We start from the raw sequence: 16863 nt of genomic DNA on the forward strand, positions 1-16863 counted from the left end.
AAAATTCATTATTAGTGTATAAAGACTTCAGTGAACAACAGGTCAGCTGAACATTCATGTTAATTTAGTTAACAGACAAGCATTCAATTTTATTATCAATTTAACATACTGTATATTCAATAATAAATGAATACTTAATAATGAAATGAGTTTAAGTAGAGCAGTTCTTTCCTCTGGAAATCAACAACTTCCATATGCTCAACACAACCACCCAAAAAATATTTAGACCCAAATTATGCAGTTTGTTTCAAAGGGTATGGACCTGTAACATATAGTGTTGCTCTATATATATACCAGTTGAAAATGGTTACTGTTTAGTTTCAGTAAAAAAAAAAAAAGATGTTCTTAAACAGAAATATTTTTACAATATAGAGTATAGGAGCTTCTCACTATACATGTTTAGACTATTGGAGCTTTTAAATTACATTAAAATTGCAGTGAAAATCATCACCGCTCAGATTAAAGCCTGTTGTTCTTGACCTGATTTAAATGTTTATTCAAGCTGCTTTGATATCATGTTACTATGCTACAGTTAGAGTTGAAATATTCTGTAGTTTTATTGACTGTTGCAGATGTATAGTATGTAGTAGGCGTTGTGGTGATAGTAGTAATAGTAGTAATTATTGTAGTAAAAGTAGAATGTAAATGTATGTAACTCATAATTAAGTGATAACAAATGTAATTTCAGTGTCATACTATAGTACATTTGAAAAGTATAACACTAAACATCACTTTTCTTTCTGTGGCAATCTCCATTTCTGTATCTAACCCACTGTATCTACTGTTTCTGTCTGCTTTTTCCCCCACCTATTTTCCCATATGCTCACCCCCTACTCCTCATTCACTTCCCTCTCCTGCTTTCTTACTCCCTGTATTCTCCTCTTCTCCCTCTACCTCTTATCCCACTTGCCTATCTCCTCTCCTTAATCACATATTGTCTTTTTCACACACCTGCCTAAACTTCATCTTTCATAAACGTCCCACTCTGCTCCTTTGCTCTCTTTTGTTCTTCTTTTTTCACATTGTTTCACATTGTTTCCCCTTTTTACTTAAACTCCATCCTTCTGCTGCCTCCTCCCTCCACCCCAACTTTTTCCTTTTCCTGGTCCACTCTTCCCCAAACCTCATCCCACTGCCTCTCTCCAGGACAAGTCATCCCAGGCTCTGAGCCTGTCCAACGTGGCGGGGGTCTTCTACATCCTTGTGGGCGGCCTGGGCTTGGCCATGCTGGTGGCCCTGGTCGAGTTCTGCTACAAGTCACGGGCCGAAGCCAAGCGCATGAAGGTGGACCTTAGCCCCCCCCACTGCCCCAGCCCCTCCCCCAGCACCCAGAATCTAGCCACTTATAGGGAGGGGTACAACGTGTACGGCTCCGAGGGGGTCAAGATATAGGGGTAGGATTTAGAGGCTCCCATATAGGTGGGGTAATGGCGTTGTTGATCATGGTGGTGGTGCTGTAGATTATTGTATTGTCGATGTAGAGGCTGACGCAGCAGCCCCACGCAACCGTGTTGTTCTTCATGTGGTGATGAGGATGTGGTCAAGCATTGTGGAACCAATGTAGCTGTTTATGTTTCGTGAAAACTTTGGGCTGTTTTGTTTCTTTATTGGCCTAATATTATCTTAGATTTTTAGATTTTGGGGTTTAAATTTGTTTTGTTGCATTTTTTTTTTCATTATTCAGCATTTCACCCCCAGCTAGATTGGGGTTATATTTGTGACTACATATTTGGTTCCATCGTCTTTGGCTGCAGATGATGATGATGATGATGATGATGATGCTCTTGGCTCATGACTTGATTAGGCACCTGCATTGTAATTTTAGCTAATAGTCAACACAATAATGACGAAGAAGGGATGCACAACTCCATCCTCAGGGACTAGTGCTGTGCTAAGAACATTTTTGTATAGTATAGTGTACTGTATAGGACTGCAACTCACAAAAATGTCCTTCATCAATTAATCTACCAATTGTTATCCCAAGAAAGTAATAATTAATTAAATACCAATTATTATTCAATGAACTATCATTATCATAAGTCATTAAAAGCAGAACATCTTCACAATTAAGAAGATGAAGTAGTTTGCAAGAAAAACTATTTTAAGGTTGTAGCAATAGTCTACATTGACACTTCACTACCCTTAGGAACACGGTTACTGTGATGTTCCTCATTAAAGTTAGTGAATGCTTCTAGCTACAAATTAATTGGAGAACGCGTGGGCATCAATTATCACTAACTACGGTCTGAATATAACTTTCAGCCATTATGTGATAGATATTTCAGGAATTCAAGAACACTATTAAGTTGTTTTTATGTCAGTGGATGTCTGCCATACTTTTAATAACTAGACTAGTAGGACCCCTGCAATGTCAAAATGGCATGAGTGCGTGAACAAACTTTTAAAACCAATTCACGTTAAGCCAATTCAAACTAATTTAGGTTAAAAATGCACTTTTGACAACTTCAGCCAAGTTTCAAATATTCCCTTTAAATACTGATCTAATCTTGTCCATTTAGTTAACATGTATAATCTAGTAAATGTGTGTTATTATGTAAACAAATTAAATAGCAGGATTTATTTTCATCAGCAGCAGTTTTTAATTGTTTTTAATTTGTGTCCATAGATGACAGTCAACCTGCAGCCAAACCTGCAGGTTTAGTGGTTTTATGTTCTTTATATTCTATCTAATATACTGATTATAAGCCAATCCCTTATGGGTACACTATACTAATCTTGACTTCTAGAGGCTCATTAAGATGGACTCATACATCAAGTGTTTTATTTCAGATGTTAATCTATCCAACCATGACTAGAAATATCAAGCGTAGACATGAGAATCTAGTTAACAAACGACAAAACTAGGCACACAAAACCTTCGTCAACCTTGTACAGTACCGACAGTTTAGTCTTACTGAATTGATATTTCACAGTTCTGGTGGCTAGTAGTCGGCAGTGTACCCTATTCATACACTGCACCTTTAATTTGCCATCCATAAACTGGAGTTGTGCACCCCTGTCGTAGACGGTCTAAACAGAGACTCTGACTTATTCCAGCCCTGACAACTTCCAATCATCCCAGTTACTTAGTGTTAATGGAGAGGAATAATTGATGAAGCAAACACTTCATACAGAACGGTGACTCAGTGATGCCGTTGTAAAAACATGAGTCATGTTTATTGATGGAAGAGAGCAATTCACTTAAGCAATAGGAAATACTGGACCTCAATTCGACGATGTGCTTAGCAAACCTTCCAGAGGCATTATGAGGTCATATTTGATAATCACCTAGTGCAGATCAATACCCAGGAAACAGAAATAATGACAGATAAATGTGGTACACTAAATATTGGTTACTATCTGTCCACAGGTAGCCATGCCAAGTTCAAATGAAGTGTAAGGTTTACCACAGATAAATCATCTCGAAAGTAGACTGTAGGACTAAATATTTGTAGGTTCCTTGAATGTTTTCTTAGATGCTCTATTACATGTTCTTCTTTGGTTTTTAATTGAGCTGTACATCAGCAAGACAACACGTATTAAAAGAAGATTATTATGTATTACCAAATACATCTGGCTGTCTTTAGCTGCAGAGTTAACTGTTCTGTCCTCTAACTTCAGTTACAGACACGTGTTGATAAAGCCATTCAGAGCTCAAGCAACACTAATTTTACTCAATACATGTTCTCAAAAGATGCACAGCCAGTTGTAAAATATGAGATATGACAGTGAAACATCACAGAGTAGCCTGTCTGTGTGAAGTGTCACCATCCTCTGAGCAGTATAGTCTGTCACTCCCTCTCTATAAATCTGAAACCTTAAAAAACTCCTTCTTGTTTTCCTTTTGTCTTTTTCCAAAGTCCTCACCTTCTAATTCCTTTCAAATCCTCACTGGAATTTTTCATTTAAGAGAAACCCAGAAATGCATGGTCACCTTTAAAATGCAGATGTCTACAATCCAAATCCACCTGTCTACTATGTACATGTTTGTTAGTTGTGCCTGCTTTTACATTTACGTTTGCCTCTAGTTAAACTATGATGGTGGTGCATTTGCATTGTGAGGTTTGAATGTGTAGTTTGGGGTGCACTCACAGATGAAGTCACAGGCATTACAACTTTGATTAACAACAAATAAGTGCACCCAGAACATCTATAAATGCTATTTAAAGCAGCGGATGGTGAATTCTGATCAAAAAAACTGAAAAGAATAGTTCACCCAAGAAAATATAAATTATATTTAGCACTCACCTCCCAGGGCTCTCTATGGTCCCAGAGGAGTTTTTTCTACAAAATAAAATAAATAAATAATAACATTTAAAAAAAATAATGATATTGCTTTTGGGTGAAATATTCCATAAAAAATGTCTGTAACTCTCTATTTAATGAATTACTTACTTTTTAACCTGGCAGTGTGACATTTGAAATGCTGGAGCCACCAACCACTTGGCATTTTTTTCTTGGAAAATTTATTTAACAATTAATCAATTATCAAAACTGTTGACTGTTATCAATTATTTGATTGTTTCATTCGGAAGCTTATAATGCGAGTCTTACAGCAACAGAAATAGACTGGAATGCAAATAGCACAATGTACCCTGTACTGTTTTGACTGTGCGTGATTGCACCCTCACACCTTTCTGTTTGCCTCATTGTATGTTCAGTGTGTATGCTGTACAGGCACATGCATGTAAGTGTTCTTTGTGCATGCGTTTTTATAGAAATTTCTGTCTTTATGAAAGTTTGTTGTTGCACAGTTGTTCTAACTCACTCCATCTCTACTGAACTCTAAAGGTAATACTCTCCTCCAATCACAATCACAAGTTTGTCAACTAAAAATGGTTGCTGGCCAAATTGGACGTGCCTCCCCGAAAACATGCGTACCCTACAGTATATAAGGCATCCTTTTCTCTGCCGTAATGCCTTTTGTCTTCAACCCCATGTAAGAGACAGGAAGGCAAAGTTACATCTGCTTTACCAAGTACTTGTGTTGTCATGTTATATTGAATGCATGGCCCCCATCAGACTCACTGAACAGCTGTGCTTCGGTGTAGCCAGTAAAACCCTGTCCAAGAAAGGTCTTGCCGGATAGCTTTGTGAGTCTCAAGTCTATAGTCAGGCAGGAAGATATTCTCCCACTGTGGCCCACAAACACTTTACATGCAGTGAGGCAGTGTCTGCAGGGTTAGCAGTCTTGTTCGGTTTGGTGAGTGTTGAGAACATATATACGGCTTAATTGTGGATTACGCCTCGCTCTACTCATACGACATGTCTACTCTTGGACATGTCGGGCTTCTTTTCAGGGTCTGCGCTCTGTAACGACACAAGACTTGTGAAGACTTGTGAATGTGAAACATTCAGATTGTGAACAATCTGAATGTTTGTTGCTTGTGTTACGCCTGACCTCCCTCTGGGCATCATACACCTACATGGCCCAGCGCTCTTTGAGTAATGTGGTGTGCAGGGACTCTAGATCTTGTGTTCTAGACCCCTGCAAGGTCCCATGACTCTAGCCAGGTCAGTTACATACTACCTGGGTTTACTTGGGCTCCCTACTCCTACTGCTCCGCTGTGGCAGCCACGGTTATAAAGAAGAGCAGCGTTGTAGGGTGGGGTTCACCTGTTTACGGCTAGGTACGTCCTGATTGGCCGGCTTATGCAACTTTTCAATAGACATACACGGCTCGTGATTGGAGGAGAGTGTTTCCCATAGAGTCCAGACGAGCATTTGCATATGACTATGACATGATTGTTTTTCCAAACTAAATCTCCACTGCCATCTCTATTCCCTTCTCCGTCCACACCTCCACCTCTCCTCATATAGCTGTCTTTTTCTGAAGCCATGCGGAACAAGGCCCGTCTGTCCATCACGGGAAGTGTGGGGGAGAATGGCCGCGTCCTGACGCCAGACTGCCCCAAAGCCGTGCATGCTGGCCGCGCCTCCCTCCGACACCCTGGCCTTGCAGTGGTCTCCTCCGGACTGCCCTGAAAACCAAAAACACCTTCCGTGCCTTAACGACACTCAAACATACAGACTTCGACAAGGACACAAACAAACAAACATGCAATCAGACACTTACCATTTTCATGCATAACACAAACATATATATATATATATATATATATATACAATTACAGATACTGAAATACAAACACTCACATTGTTACACACTTGAGTACACAAACACTGCGCATCATCATTTCACTTTCCTGCTGCCATTGACTTATTTTACAAGAGATAAGTGGAAAAAAAACTACGGAGTGAACAGTGGAGAAAAAAAACAAAGGACAACTATGACTATCACACTTGCCTGCAGCATTCATTCTATTGTTTTTTGGGAGGACACCATCCTGATATCAACAAACCGACAGGAAAGCCAGCACAGACTTACATGAAATGAACTATGAGCTGTGAACATGACCGCAAAACTGATCATGATGATGATAGTGATAAGGATGATGATCGCAGGTGAACGTTAAAAAAAAGAAAAAAAGACAACCAAACAACTCTATTCCTGCTCTGTCTTTGTAGGACAGTGTTGGCCAACGCGCCGCACCCCTTGACAACGCCTTACTAAGACTACAAACATTGTTTTCATCATCATCATCATCATCATGGTCATCGTCATCTTAACTTGCCTGCAAAGAGTGCCAGGTATTATCACCCTTAGAAGACCAGAAAACTGTAAGCTTGAACGTTCAGACTGTGCAAATTAGCTACTTTGCCATGGACTGTTCAAATTGAATGAAATGCTTTCTTACTACGCATATAGAATGATTTCTCGCTCCAAAACCAGCGAGATAATCAGCCAACATAGAACAGAAGTAACCTCGAAACACACATGATCTCACGGCTGAACACGGCCATAGATTTCACAGGGGTTTGTAAAAGAATAAATAAACAGTAGTAAAAGTCCTTCATCAACAGCATCATCATGACAGTAGATATGCTAAATAGCAAATTGATGATTACTTTTTGCTGAGTGGCAAATGCAAAGTTTAAACTGTATATTCAGTTATGGAAAGAAACAATTAAAGACATGGGCAGATCTCAAATGGCTACCTAATGAAGTGCTTCTCAACCTGTGTGTGACCTTGGGGAAAAATTGAATGGTGCAGGAAATGTGATGTTTAAAACCTTTTAACTGTGGAAACTAATTCTGCCTCCGTGTCCTCTTGGATAATAAATTCAAATAGCAGAGCAATATAAATTCAAATCAAAGTCCATCGTTCTTTGAATGTTTCCCAGCAGTGGACTAGAGAAGTAAACCATTTGTTTCAAGGGCCGTAATAAGGTTGAGAACCACTAGTTTATGGTGGGTGCGCTTCATTTGACTTGAACTATAGGTATAATTTAAGATTTCTCTGAAGGTAATGACTCTAATGGGCAGTTTGGTTGTCATTTGAGATCCTCAGTCTTTTTCAGTGGCCGGGGAAAGGTACCATATCAGAAAGCTTGCTTTTTAAAACTGTTGTAAATAACTGCGTAGCAAAACACACTCACCTGTCTTTTTTAATCATCTTAGATAACAATTCATTGCAATAATGAATATAAAAGAAAATGCCACTACTTGTAATTAAGATCAAATCTTTTTTTATAAATCTACATATTATATATAATACAAATAAATATATATCTATACGTCTATAGAGAAAACATTGATCACAGATTTTCATAGGCCATGGCATACATTCTGTTATATGGCTGTTTTTTTTGATAACTTGAGAATATTAATACGCCACAGTCTCCTGCTCAACACTGAACAACACAGACACATACGTAGGAACGCACGTACACACACACACATTGTTGCACACACAGGGTCAGCTCAGATCACTCCAGTCCTGTAAGAGGTTCGAACCATTTTATTTATGCCTGTCTGTCTGTTTCACACTGATTTTCATTATCTAACAGTGTTGCTGGGCCCCTGAGACAGCATGTAGGTGCCAGTATTGAGCACTGAAGCTTTTAGGAAGGCCTCTAGAGAGGATGGGCTACTGCAATTACCAAACTGTAGGGAAACAATACTGTTTGACATTTGGTGAGTGTAGCATTTGTGTTGCATTTCATATCGCCTCAGTGCTTTTTGTTATTTGTCTTCTCATCAGATGTAAGTCAGCTTCAGATTTAAATCCAACACCAGTGCAAACTGAGCCGGGTTTACACATGTTGAGGACATCATGCTTGGCAAGACCAATCAATCCTACAAAATGTTTAAAATATGTGACATAGCGTATGGCAGCCTGTTTTGGTGCATCCACCAACTGCCGGCCTGAGGGAGGGTGAAATATACATTGCTTTAATATCTGAGGATCAATTAGGAAAAGAGAATCTATATATTTAATGGATATACATCAGTGCATTTTTACTTTTGTAATGCAACTTAGCCTGGTGGTGATGCCTAGATATAGCTCGTGTCATAATCCATCTATACTGTGTGTAGGACTGAAATATTGTGTTTGCTGCCCTGCTCATCTCTCCTATTCTTACTTGACCTCTTTGTTTTTTGTTATTCTACTGTTTGACCATTGCCCTGTCAACCATCTCTCAATCCTTGTTCCTTCCCTTGGTTTGTCTTTGTCTTACCTTCTCAATGCTTTTATCTCCCATAATGTCTGTCCCATTGTAAGACAGAACTGTCTGTACAAAGTGCATCTCAGCAATGACACATTACTTTATGTTCTGCCCTGACTCACTGCAAAGTAATGGGATAGAGAACTCAAGGCACCATCTGACAATCTGAGTTTCTTCTGGCTCTTTGTTCTGAACATTGCGTACCTTCTACGTCGTCACCTCAAACCTCTAACAATAAAAAAACATTGAAAAACGTCCAACTTCTTAGTTAAACTCAAACACATACCTCATCACGCATCAGTCTGCATGTATTTAAGTCACACTCTAAAGACACAAGTATAAATGGGAAATAATACCTTAAAACCACAAGTATCTCAAACAAAAACCCTCTTCATGGCTCTAAAGAATAAGGTAGACAGTTTCATTCACGTCCTCTCAGCCCAGGGTATCAGTTCAGCAGCACTGCAGCAATCCAACATATATACTGGAAATAGTTAGTGGATACATTTGTGAAGAGACATTTAACACTGATCTAGCTATCACCACACCAGGCGGTTGAACTGTACATGATACTGTTGTCTTTCTTTTTTTGCCACCTCCAGCACATAATTAGACAGCTAACAGCAAACTGCTTGGCTGTCTACGTTCTGGCTTTAACATTTTTTTTTTTCTTCCTTTGTTTTTTGTTTTACCATTTGGTTTCTTTTTCTAGTAAAACATCAATGCTGAACCTGCTCTCTCTGCGTGGTTATTTATCCCCCGATCCTGTTCCTGTTTACGGCAACCATCCATCCTGTGGGCCTTATTTATATCTGAATCATACTGTAAAGGTCATTTTATTCAGCATATTGGATTGCTTCTTCTCTTTAATTTCGAACTGGTAATAAAATGGGATTAGCAGATTTAACGTGTAAGTAATCTATAATGCATAAGTATTATTACAGCTACATTTATTGAAGAAAAACATTATAGATTACGAAATGTGGCTCGGTTCCAGACTATGGGTTGAACAAATACAATTTTTTACCTGATGATGGCGCTAGACCATAAGTCAGAGGATCATCCAAAGGTATGTACAAAATATTGAATGTGTGTACCAAATGTCATGGCACGCCACCTAATATTTGTCAAGACCTTTCATTCAAAGCCACAAATGGCATCCTGAGGTTGACACTTGAGGAAGAACATCAGGGGATCCCCAAAGTCAGTAGGATTCGTCATCTGGGGACGATGGATGTCAGTGCAAAAGTGTGCCAATCCTTCTTATAGCCGTTGAGATATTTCCATCTGAACAAAAGTGGTGGACCGAAGATTTGTCATAAGCTCGAACATTTCCATTATAATTGTGCCTAATAGTGTCTTGAAAATTACAACACAGCTGTAGTGGGGGATTTAACCTTCAAATCAGAGCTCAACTCAATTACTCAGCGGCTTTGAAATGTCCTCAAGAACAGCTGCACTTTTAAGCCTCACCAGAAGTTTTAAAGTTGTAATATCTGTTCTGTTTATGTGAAGCCTCACAATGTTGTAGACCAGCTGGTACAGGGTTAAATTCCCTGCTGCGATTTTGTCATTAGGGCTCGTTTTTGTCTGTGGGGACCCAACACTTCTAATGCAGAGCCATCACTGACAAGTGTTTCCCATTATTTCCTATCTCTTTCACACACACACACACACACACACACACACACACACACACATATACACGCTCACACACCAAGCTGGGTTATTACTGACAAGTATTTCCCATTTACCCAAAGATGAAGCAAAATAACAATTTTAAGGTGGTTCCACCAACCTTTTAACCTTGCATCTTCACGTGCAAATGCACACACACACATACACCTTCAATCTACCTCTTTTATTGTCACTTAGAAGCGACAGCAGCCTTTTCATTTTTATTGTCTCATTTCATCTCAGTCTCTGTCTTTCCCTCCCTCAACTCTGTATTGCCCCCATCTTGTTCAGCCCCTCCTCATTTCGCCTCTGTTGTCGCTCTCTTTTTACTCATGCTCGTTCTCTTCATCCTCCCACTTCCTGTCATACTTCAGTTATCCATTCTTCTGCATTACTCTCTCTAGGGAAGATATCTCAAACCCTGATTTCTCATTCACAGCCCCTCTCTTAATTTTTATTTGAGGAGAGGAAATTGAATTCCCCAACACTCATAGCACACACAAGCCATCCTTGTTGCTGTTGGACTGCTGAGATATGAATTTATATATTATAATAATATTATAAACACTTACCTATACTGTATACAGACGTACATGTCATACACACAAGACATTAGATGACAACGAATGAACACATGTGATTTTACATGGCTGGATTAATACAGATGTCATTTTTTGACAGACTTAAAAGTAAATCTGACTTGTATTCATGTTTAATGCTATCTGAAAAGTGTGACTACAATATTTTGGTTTAGATTAAAGAGTAAATCAAATGGAACTGTTTACAAGTTGATTAAGAAATCCTTTGGTTCTCAGTATGATTATCTCTTTTCAATCACAGTGAAAACTAAATATGTGTTGCAATGCATTACTGCTTTTGCAGTATTCACTCATCTTGTGATACATATATTTGACACTTTTTTAATATAAACTAGGAGTGAAAGTCACCTTCTTATCATCTGCAAATCTCAGAAGAAATTGTAGAGAGGATGATATACTATAACATACTAGCAAGATGAATCACATCAAGATTTTGAAGCTGGGTGCAAAAAGCAGCATTTCCCCAGCGTGCTTTTTGAAACTAGTCATAGATCCTTAAATCCAATGCCCAATGGCAACAACAATATTACCTTTGCTCGTGTGATGTGATTTGGTGTGTCTGCAGATGATTTCAAAAACAGGATAGCAACATTTAGGTTGTGTATTAATCTGAAAGCTGTACATATATCTGACCCATCCACTCTGTGTAAGAATATACAGCTAACATTGCCTATTTTAGAGTAGCTGAAACTGAACTGCTGTGCAAAGTGAACCTCAAACCTTCATGCTGTTATATTCCAAGTAACATTTTAAAAGATATAGAAGATTGTGCCATTATAATGTCATTCTTTTGAACAGCTTCACTTTCCAGTTTGGAATATCTTTACACCAATCTCACACTCCACAAAGTTCACAAAATACTGTTTAATACAGAATCTTGACAGAGAAAAATTCTTTGGATACAGCACCTCTAGTGGAGGTTAACTGAATATTAGAAATGGCCTGGCCGTGACACTACCTCCCCCTCAACGAGAGCCTCCAGGCGAACCACCAGGCCTGCCAGGGTGGTCCCTATGGAAGTCCCGAATGAGGGAAGGGTCCAAGATGAACTGGTGGGATATCCAGTGCCGCTCATCAGGACCATATCCCTCCCAGTCCACAAGATACTGGTGTTCCCGACCCCGAGTGCGCACATCCAGAATCCGCCACGGTAAATGATAAATGGACCTGTACTTGTAAAGAGCTTTTCTAGTCTTCTGACCACTCAAAGCGCTTTAACACTACATGACATCAATCACAAGGAATTTTGGGGTTAAGTGTCTTAACAAGGACCCATCGACATGGGCTAGTGGAGCCGGGGATCGAACCACCGATCCTCTGATTGAAGGACGACCCTGCTCATCACTGAGCCGCCACACCCTAATGTAGGGTGGCAGGGTGGTTGTCAATGATCCGGACGGGCAGAGACAGGCTTCAACTGGTGCTGGTGCTGGGGTCCGATGGCAGTCAGCAATGCGCTGGGTGCGTTCGGCGGATCGAAACAGAGCCAAGTGGGCCTCCCACATCCGTGAACGATGGTGAGTATGGAGTCCTTATCCTGACACGGTGGAAGCTGGGAACAAAATTGAGACCAATGTGGCTCCAAGGACACCGCAGGACAGGAAGGGGACAAACTATGCCGGTGGATGGTTGGTGAGATGACTTGCTGCGAGTGCAAGCAGTGCAAGCAAGTACAAAGGCACAGGTGTCCTTGTCCATAGATGGCCACCAGAATCAGGAGAGATAATGTGCGATAGGTTTGAACCCACTGGAGAACTTGTGTGCTTCGGCACAAAAAGACAGTTAATAGGACCCCCACCTGGATCTTACTGGGTTCTGTGGGACTAACCAGGGACGACGTTCAGGAAATCAACAAAGTACATCAAGACAAGAGATAGAACACAGAGTCTGGGCTCCGTTTTATTAAACTCTGATCATTACAGATTTTGTCTGGAGGTCATGTTAAAATTATTAAGTAATTTATCAACACAGAGCACATGGACTTAGTAAGAAATCTTAAAAAATTATACGTAGAAAAAAAAAGTACACACACATATGCATACATATATATATCTATAGATATATATACATATACTGTATATGAATATATGTACATAGTATACATATATTAGAAGAAAATAAAAAAATGCTACACCGGTTATGTGACCTGAAATCAAGTTGCTTACATAGACAAAACATTAAAAAGGGTTAATTGTTTCCAAAACAAGTGTTCGATGTGTCGGACAACATAACCTTCTGTAACCAACTGTAACCTTCAGTACACACTAGCAAAATATAGTTTTTAGCAGCCAGTAACACTTCACAGTATATTCACAGCACAACAAAACTGGAGACACAAAGCATTTACAGGAATATTTCCCTTTCATTTTTTAGCATGCACACCAGTAGCTGCCCATCGCAGATGTTCGGGCTCTTTTCCAAGTCCACAAATCTTAATGGCACAAACAGCTAATCTTAATAGTACTTTTTTTAACAGCAGAAATTCTGACATGTCACAAAAAGAAGAGGCTGGATTCAGTTTCAGGGTGCTGGATTCACCCAATGCCGTATGAATAACTCAACAATTCGTCATGTTAGACCATTTAGTGTGCAATAAGATTGCTTTTTTGCGTGTCATTAATATGCCATGTCGTCTGTACTGACTGCAATGTGAATGTATCCGCTAAACTACGATACCCTCTCAACAAGTGACGTAGTATAAAATGCAAGCGGGTCCGCTTTCGGCTGGTAGGTGGGGTGATCGTGACCAGTGCCACGGTGGTTACGTTTTTTATGTACTTATGTTACGTTATTTACATACGCATTGTACTTTTGTTTATGCAGTTTTTTTGAGCCCGGTTCTGCTGAGTGAAACCGATGCGGAAGTGTCTTAAATGTTGCATTCTTTCTACTGAGAAGCTTGGGGCGACTCCTCCGGTTGCAAAAATAAATCAGATTGAATGGAAGTCTCTGAGTAAATTAACCTACTTCTCACGTGATTTATTACCCTCAGTAAACATTATAAACTTGAGTTTATGGTCTTAATCACTAGTTTTAAGTCTTCTTCAGTACAGCATGATGCTTATTTAGTAAATTATGGTCCATTTAGAGTAAAATAGATCATAAAGTGGAGTAATTAACAAACTGATAAGAGCCTCGGAAATATTGACATACCACTTGATGCAATTCTGTGTGGCAACATTAACTGTAAGAACCAAAACCACAATAGTGATATATGTGTAATGTATGATAACATTGTGAATTGTCTAAATAATGTTAGTAAATCATTTTGCAAAAAAAGGGCTAAACAACATAATCTTAGACCAGGATGGAATGAATATGTATCTGAACTCCATATAGAGGCTAAAGAAGCTTTTTATAACTTTGGTTTTATCCGGAAAAGCAAGGCGTGGTCCAGAGTGTGAACATAAGAAACAAGCAAATGCTAGATTTAAATACACTGTGCGCTTCATTAAAAGAAATGAACAGGCCATGAGGGCAAACTCCATGGCCAACAAGTTTCAACAGAACAATGTTTATGAATTCTGGAGAGAAGTTAAGGTTGCCAATAACATTAAGATACCACTGCCATCCAATATTGATGGGGCTATTGGTTCAGACAGTATTGCAGATCTGTGGAGTAAACATTATAGGGATATTTTCAACAGTGTTAAGAGTGACACATGTAATATTGGTGAGGTTCCCAATGATGCTGGTGTGTGTATTCGACCTGATGAAGTGTTGTATGCCATTGAAAAATTGGCATTGAACAAATAACAGCAGAACATCTGAGTTATGCTAGCAACAGAATGTCAGTGTTACTGGCTCTGTGTTTCTCTGGATTGTTAATGCATGGCGTACTTCTTCCTGACTTGATGCTCACTGTTCTGTTAGTGCCAGTAATCAAAAATAAAACCGGCAAAATATCCAGCATTGAAAATTACCGACCAATTGCTCTGGCCGGTATAATTTCTAAAGTATTAGAACGAATCCTCTTAGATAGGCTTCAAGATTACATCATAACCACTGATAATCAATTTGGTTTTAAAAGTAAACATAGCACAGACTTATGTATATATGCACTGAAAGAAGTTGTTAGTAAATACAGGAGACATAACACCACAATATTTATGTGTTTCCTAGATGCATCTAAAGCTTTTGATCGAATGAATCATTCCAACTTGTTTATCAAATTGCAAGAACGAGGGGTCCCTCCGTATTTGATTAGAATGTTGCACTTTTGGTATTCACGTCAAACCATGCGAGCTAGATGGGGTAAGAGTGTATCTGCACCCTTCCTAGTGACCAATGGGGTCCGACAAGGTGGAATACTGTCACCTGCTCTTTTTAATCTATATATGGACGACCTTTCTAAAGAGTTAAAAGAGTGTAAGACAGGATGTATGGTGGGGGAACGTCTTATTAACCATCTGATCTACGCTGACGACTTCGTGGTCCTGCCCCCTTACAGCGCTGGTTTACAACAATTGCTCAGAGTCTGCTCAAGATATGGGGTGCACTATGACATCAGGTTCAACTCTAAAAAGAGTGTTATCATGATAGCTAAAACCAAGGAGGATCAGAAGCTACATTTTCCTTCCTTTTTTTGGGAGACCAGGAGCTAAATGTGGTGCAGAAAGTCAGATATTTGGGTCACATCATCAGGAACGACCTCAGTGATGATGACGATGTGCAGCGGCAGTGTTGCAAACTTTATGCACAAGCCAACATGCTGGCACGTAAATGTCATATGTGTACAGAAGATGTTCAAACTGCTCTCTTCAGAGCCTACTGTACTCCTCTCTATACAGCCCACCTGTGGTGCAGTTATAGTAAAGTGGACATTAAAAAGATTCAGGTGGCATTTAATGATGCTTTCAGAATCTTGCTCCAGCTTCCCAGATGGACAAGTGCAAGTCAGATGTTTGTGACTCGTAATGTTCCCACTTTCCATGCTGTGTTGAGGAATTTTATATACACATTTAAATGTCGATTAAATGACTCAAAAAATGTAATTATAAAAGTCTTAACTGAGCCAACACAAAGTGATACAAGGTATTTTTGTATGTTTTTAAACCACAAGTGACTTTTTAACTGCAGTAATTGTACCTATGTCCCTGTATTGTATTGTATTTTATATATTGTTGTTGTATTTGTGTTCATTGCTTTATGGACTCATGAGTCTGGAATAAAAGAAATATATGCTATAGGGCAGGCTACCGGCTTCTCGACGTCACTGCTCAAATATAGTAACTTCTGTTCAATGGGAGCAAAAAAAACAACATGGCGACAGCTGAATTCGAGGCTTCAAAAAACAATTATATAATACCGGTAAACGTGACAGTTTAAAACTGCTGGACGAATATACAAAGTCACAAGAATTACCATGTAAACGACATTTTAACAAAAGAACTTAACAGCAAAACATGAATACCAAAGAATGTACAAGTAACAATATTGTGCTTTTGTTTTTGAATGTATGAAGTTAAATTATACGAACAAGAACCCATGCAGTAAAAAAAATTGGCACGGATTTGGTGCATAAATGCAGAGTAAGACTACATGATTCCGTTCTTCATGTATAACATTATAAAACATTCCTACAAAGGTAAGGGTGTTTTGCTTTGATATCCCAGCATTTCAAGTTTAATACTGCACGCTATGTGTATTTGGATAAGGTACTTAACATTTCATAAATCAAATATGTCCAAGGCCAGCCAACAAATCCTTGATTTTAACATCATGGCATCTTTTCTGTCCAATCACCCATTTTCTGAAGACATCATAAGGCACTGCTTTATCATGTTGGTCATAAATATGCCAGCCCTCTCTCTCAGTCTTGTCCTTGGCCAGATTTCAAGTCAGGATTGATCATTTATGTGCCTACCACCTTCCTTTTGTGTGTGTGTGTGTGTGTGTGTGTGTGTGTGTGTGTGTGTGTGTGTGTGTGTGTGTGTGTGTGTGTGTGTGTGTGTGTGTGCGTGTGTGCGTGTGTGTGTGTGTGTGTGTAACTCAATAAAGGAACAGCTGCCGATG

The 16863-nt window shown here is 39.3% G+C and overlaps 1 protein-coding gene across 4 annotated transcripts in view; it reads left to right on the forward strand.

Annotated features, from left to right (window-relative positions):
* gria4a (glutamate receptor, ionotropic, AMPA 4a) overlaps positions 1-5986 on the forward strand; it is a 90930-nt gene extending 84944 nt beyond the window's left edge. For 2 of the 4 annotated variants that reach the window (XM_034548100.1, XM_034548097.1), the window contains exons 17-18: positions 1147-1284; positions 5822-5986. In XM_034548100.1, the coding sequence (XP_034403991.1) occupies positions 1147-1284; positions 5822-5986 (303 nt within the window). Of the gene's footprint in view, positions 1-1146; positions 1393-5821 lie in introns of those variants that run through there. The other 2 variants (XM_034548098.1, XM_034548099.1) reach the window with 1 other exon arrangement.
* Positions 5987-16863: the final 10877 nt, after the last annotated feature.

This window comes from Cyclopterus lumpus, chromosome 13 (genome assembly GCF_009769545.1).
Source record: "Cyclopterus lumpus isolate fCycLum1 chromosome 13, fCycLum1.pri, whole genome shotgun sequence".
NCBI classification, from domain to species: Eukaryota; Metazoa; Chordata; class Actinopteri; order Perciformes; family Cyclopteridae; genus Cyclopterus; species Cyclopterus lumpus.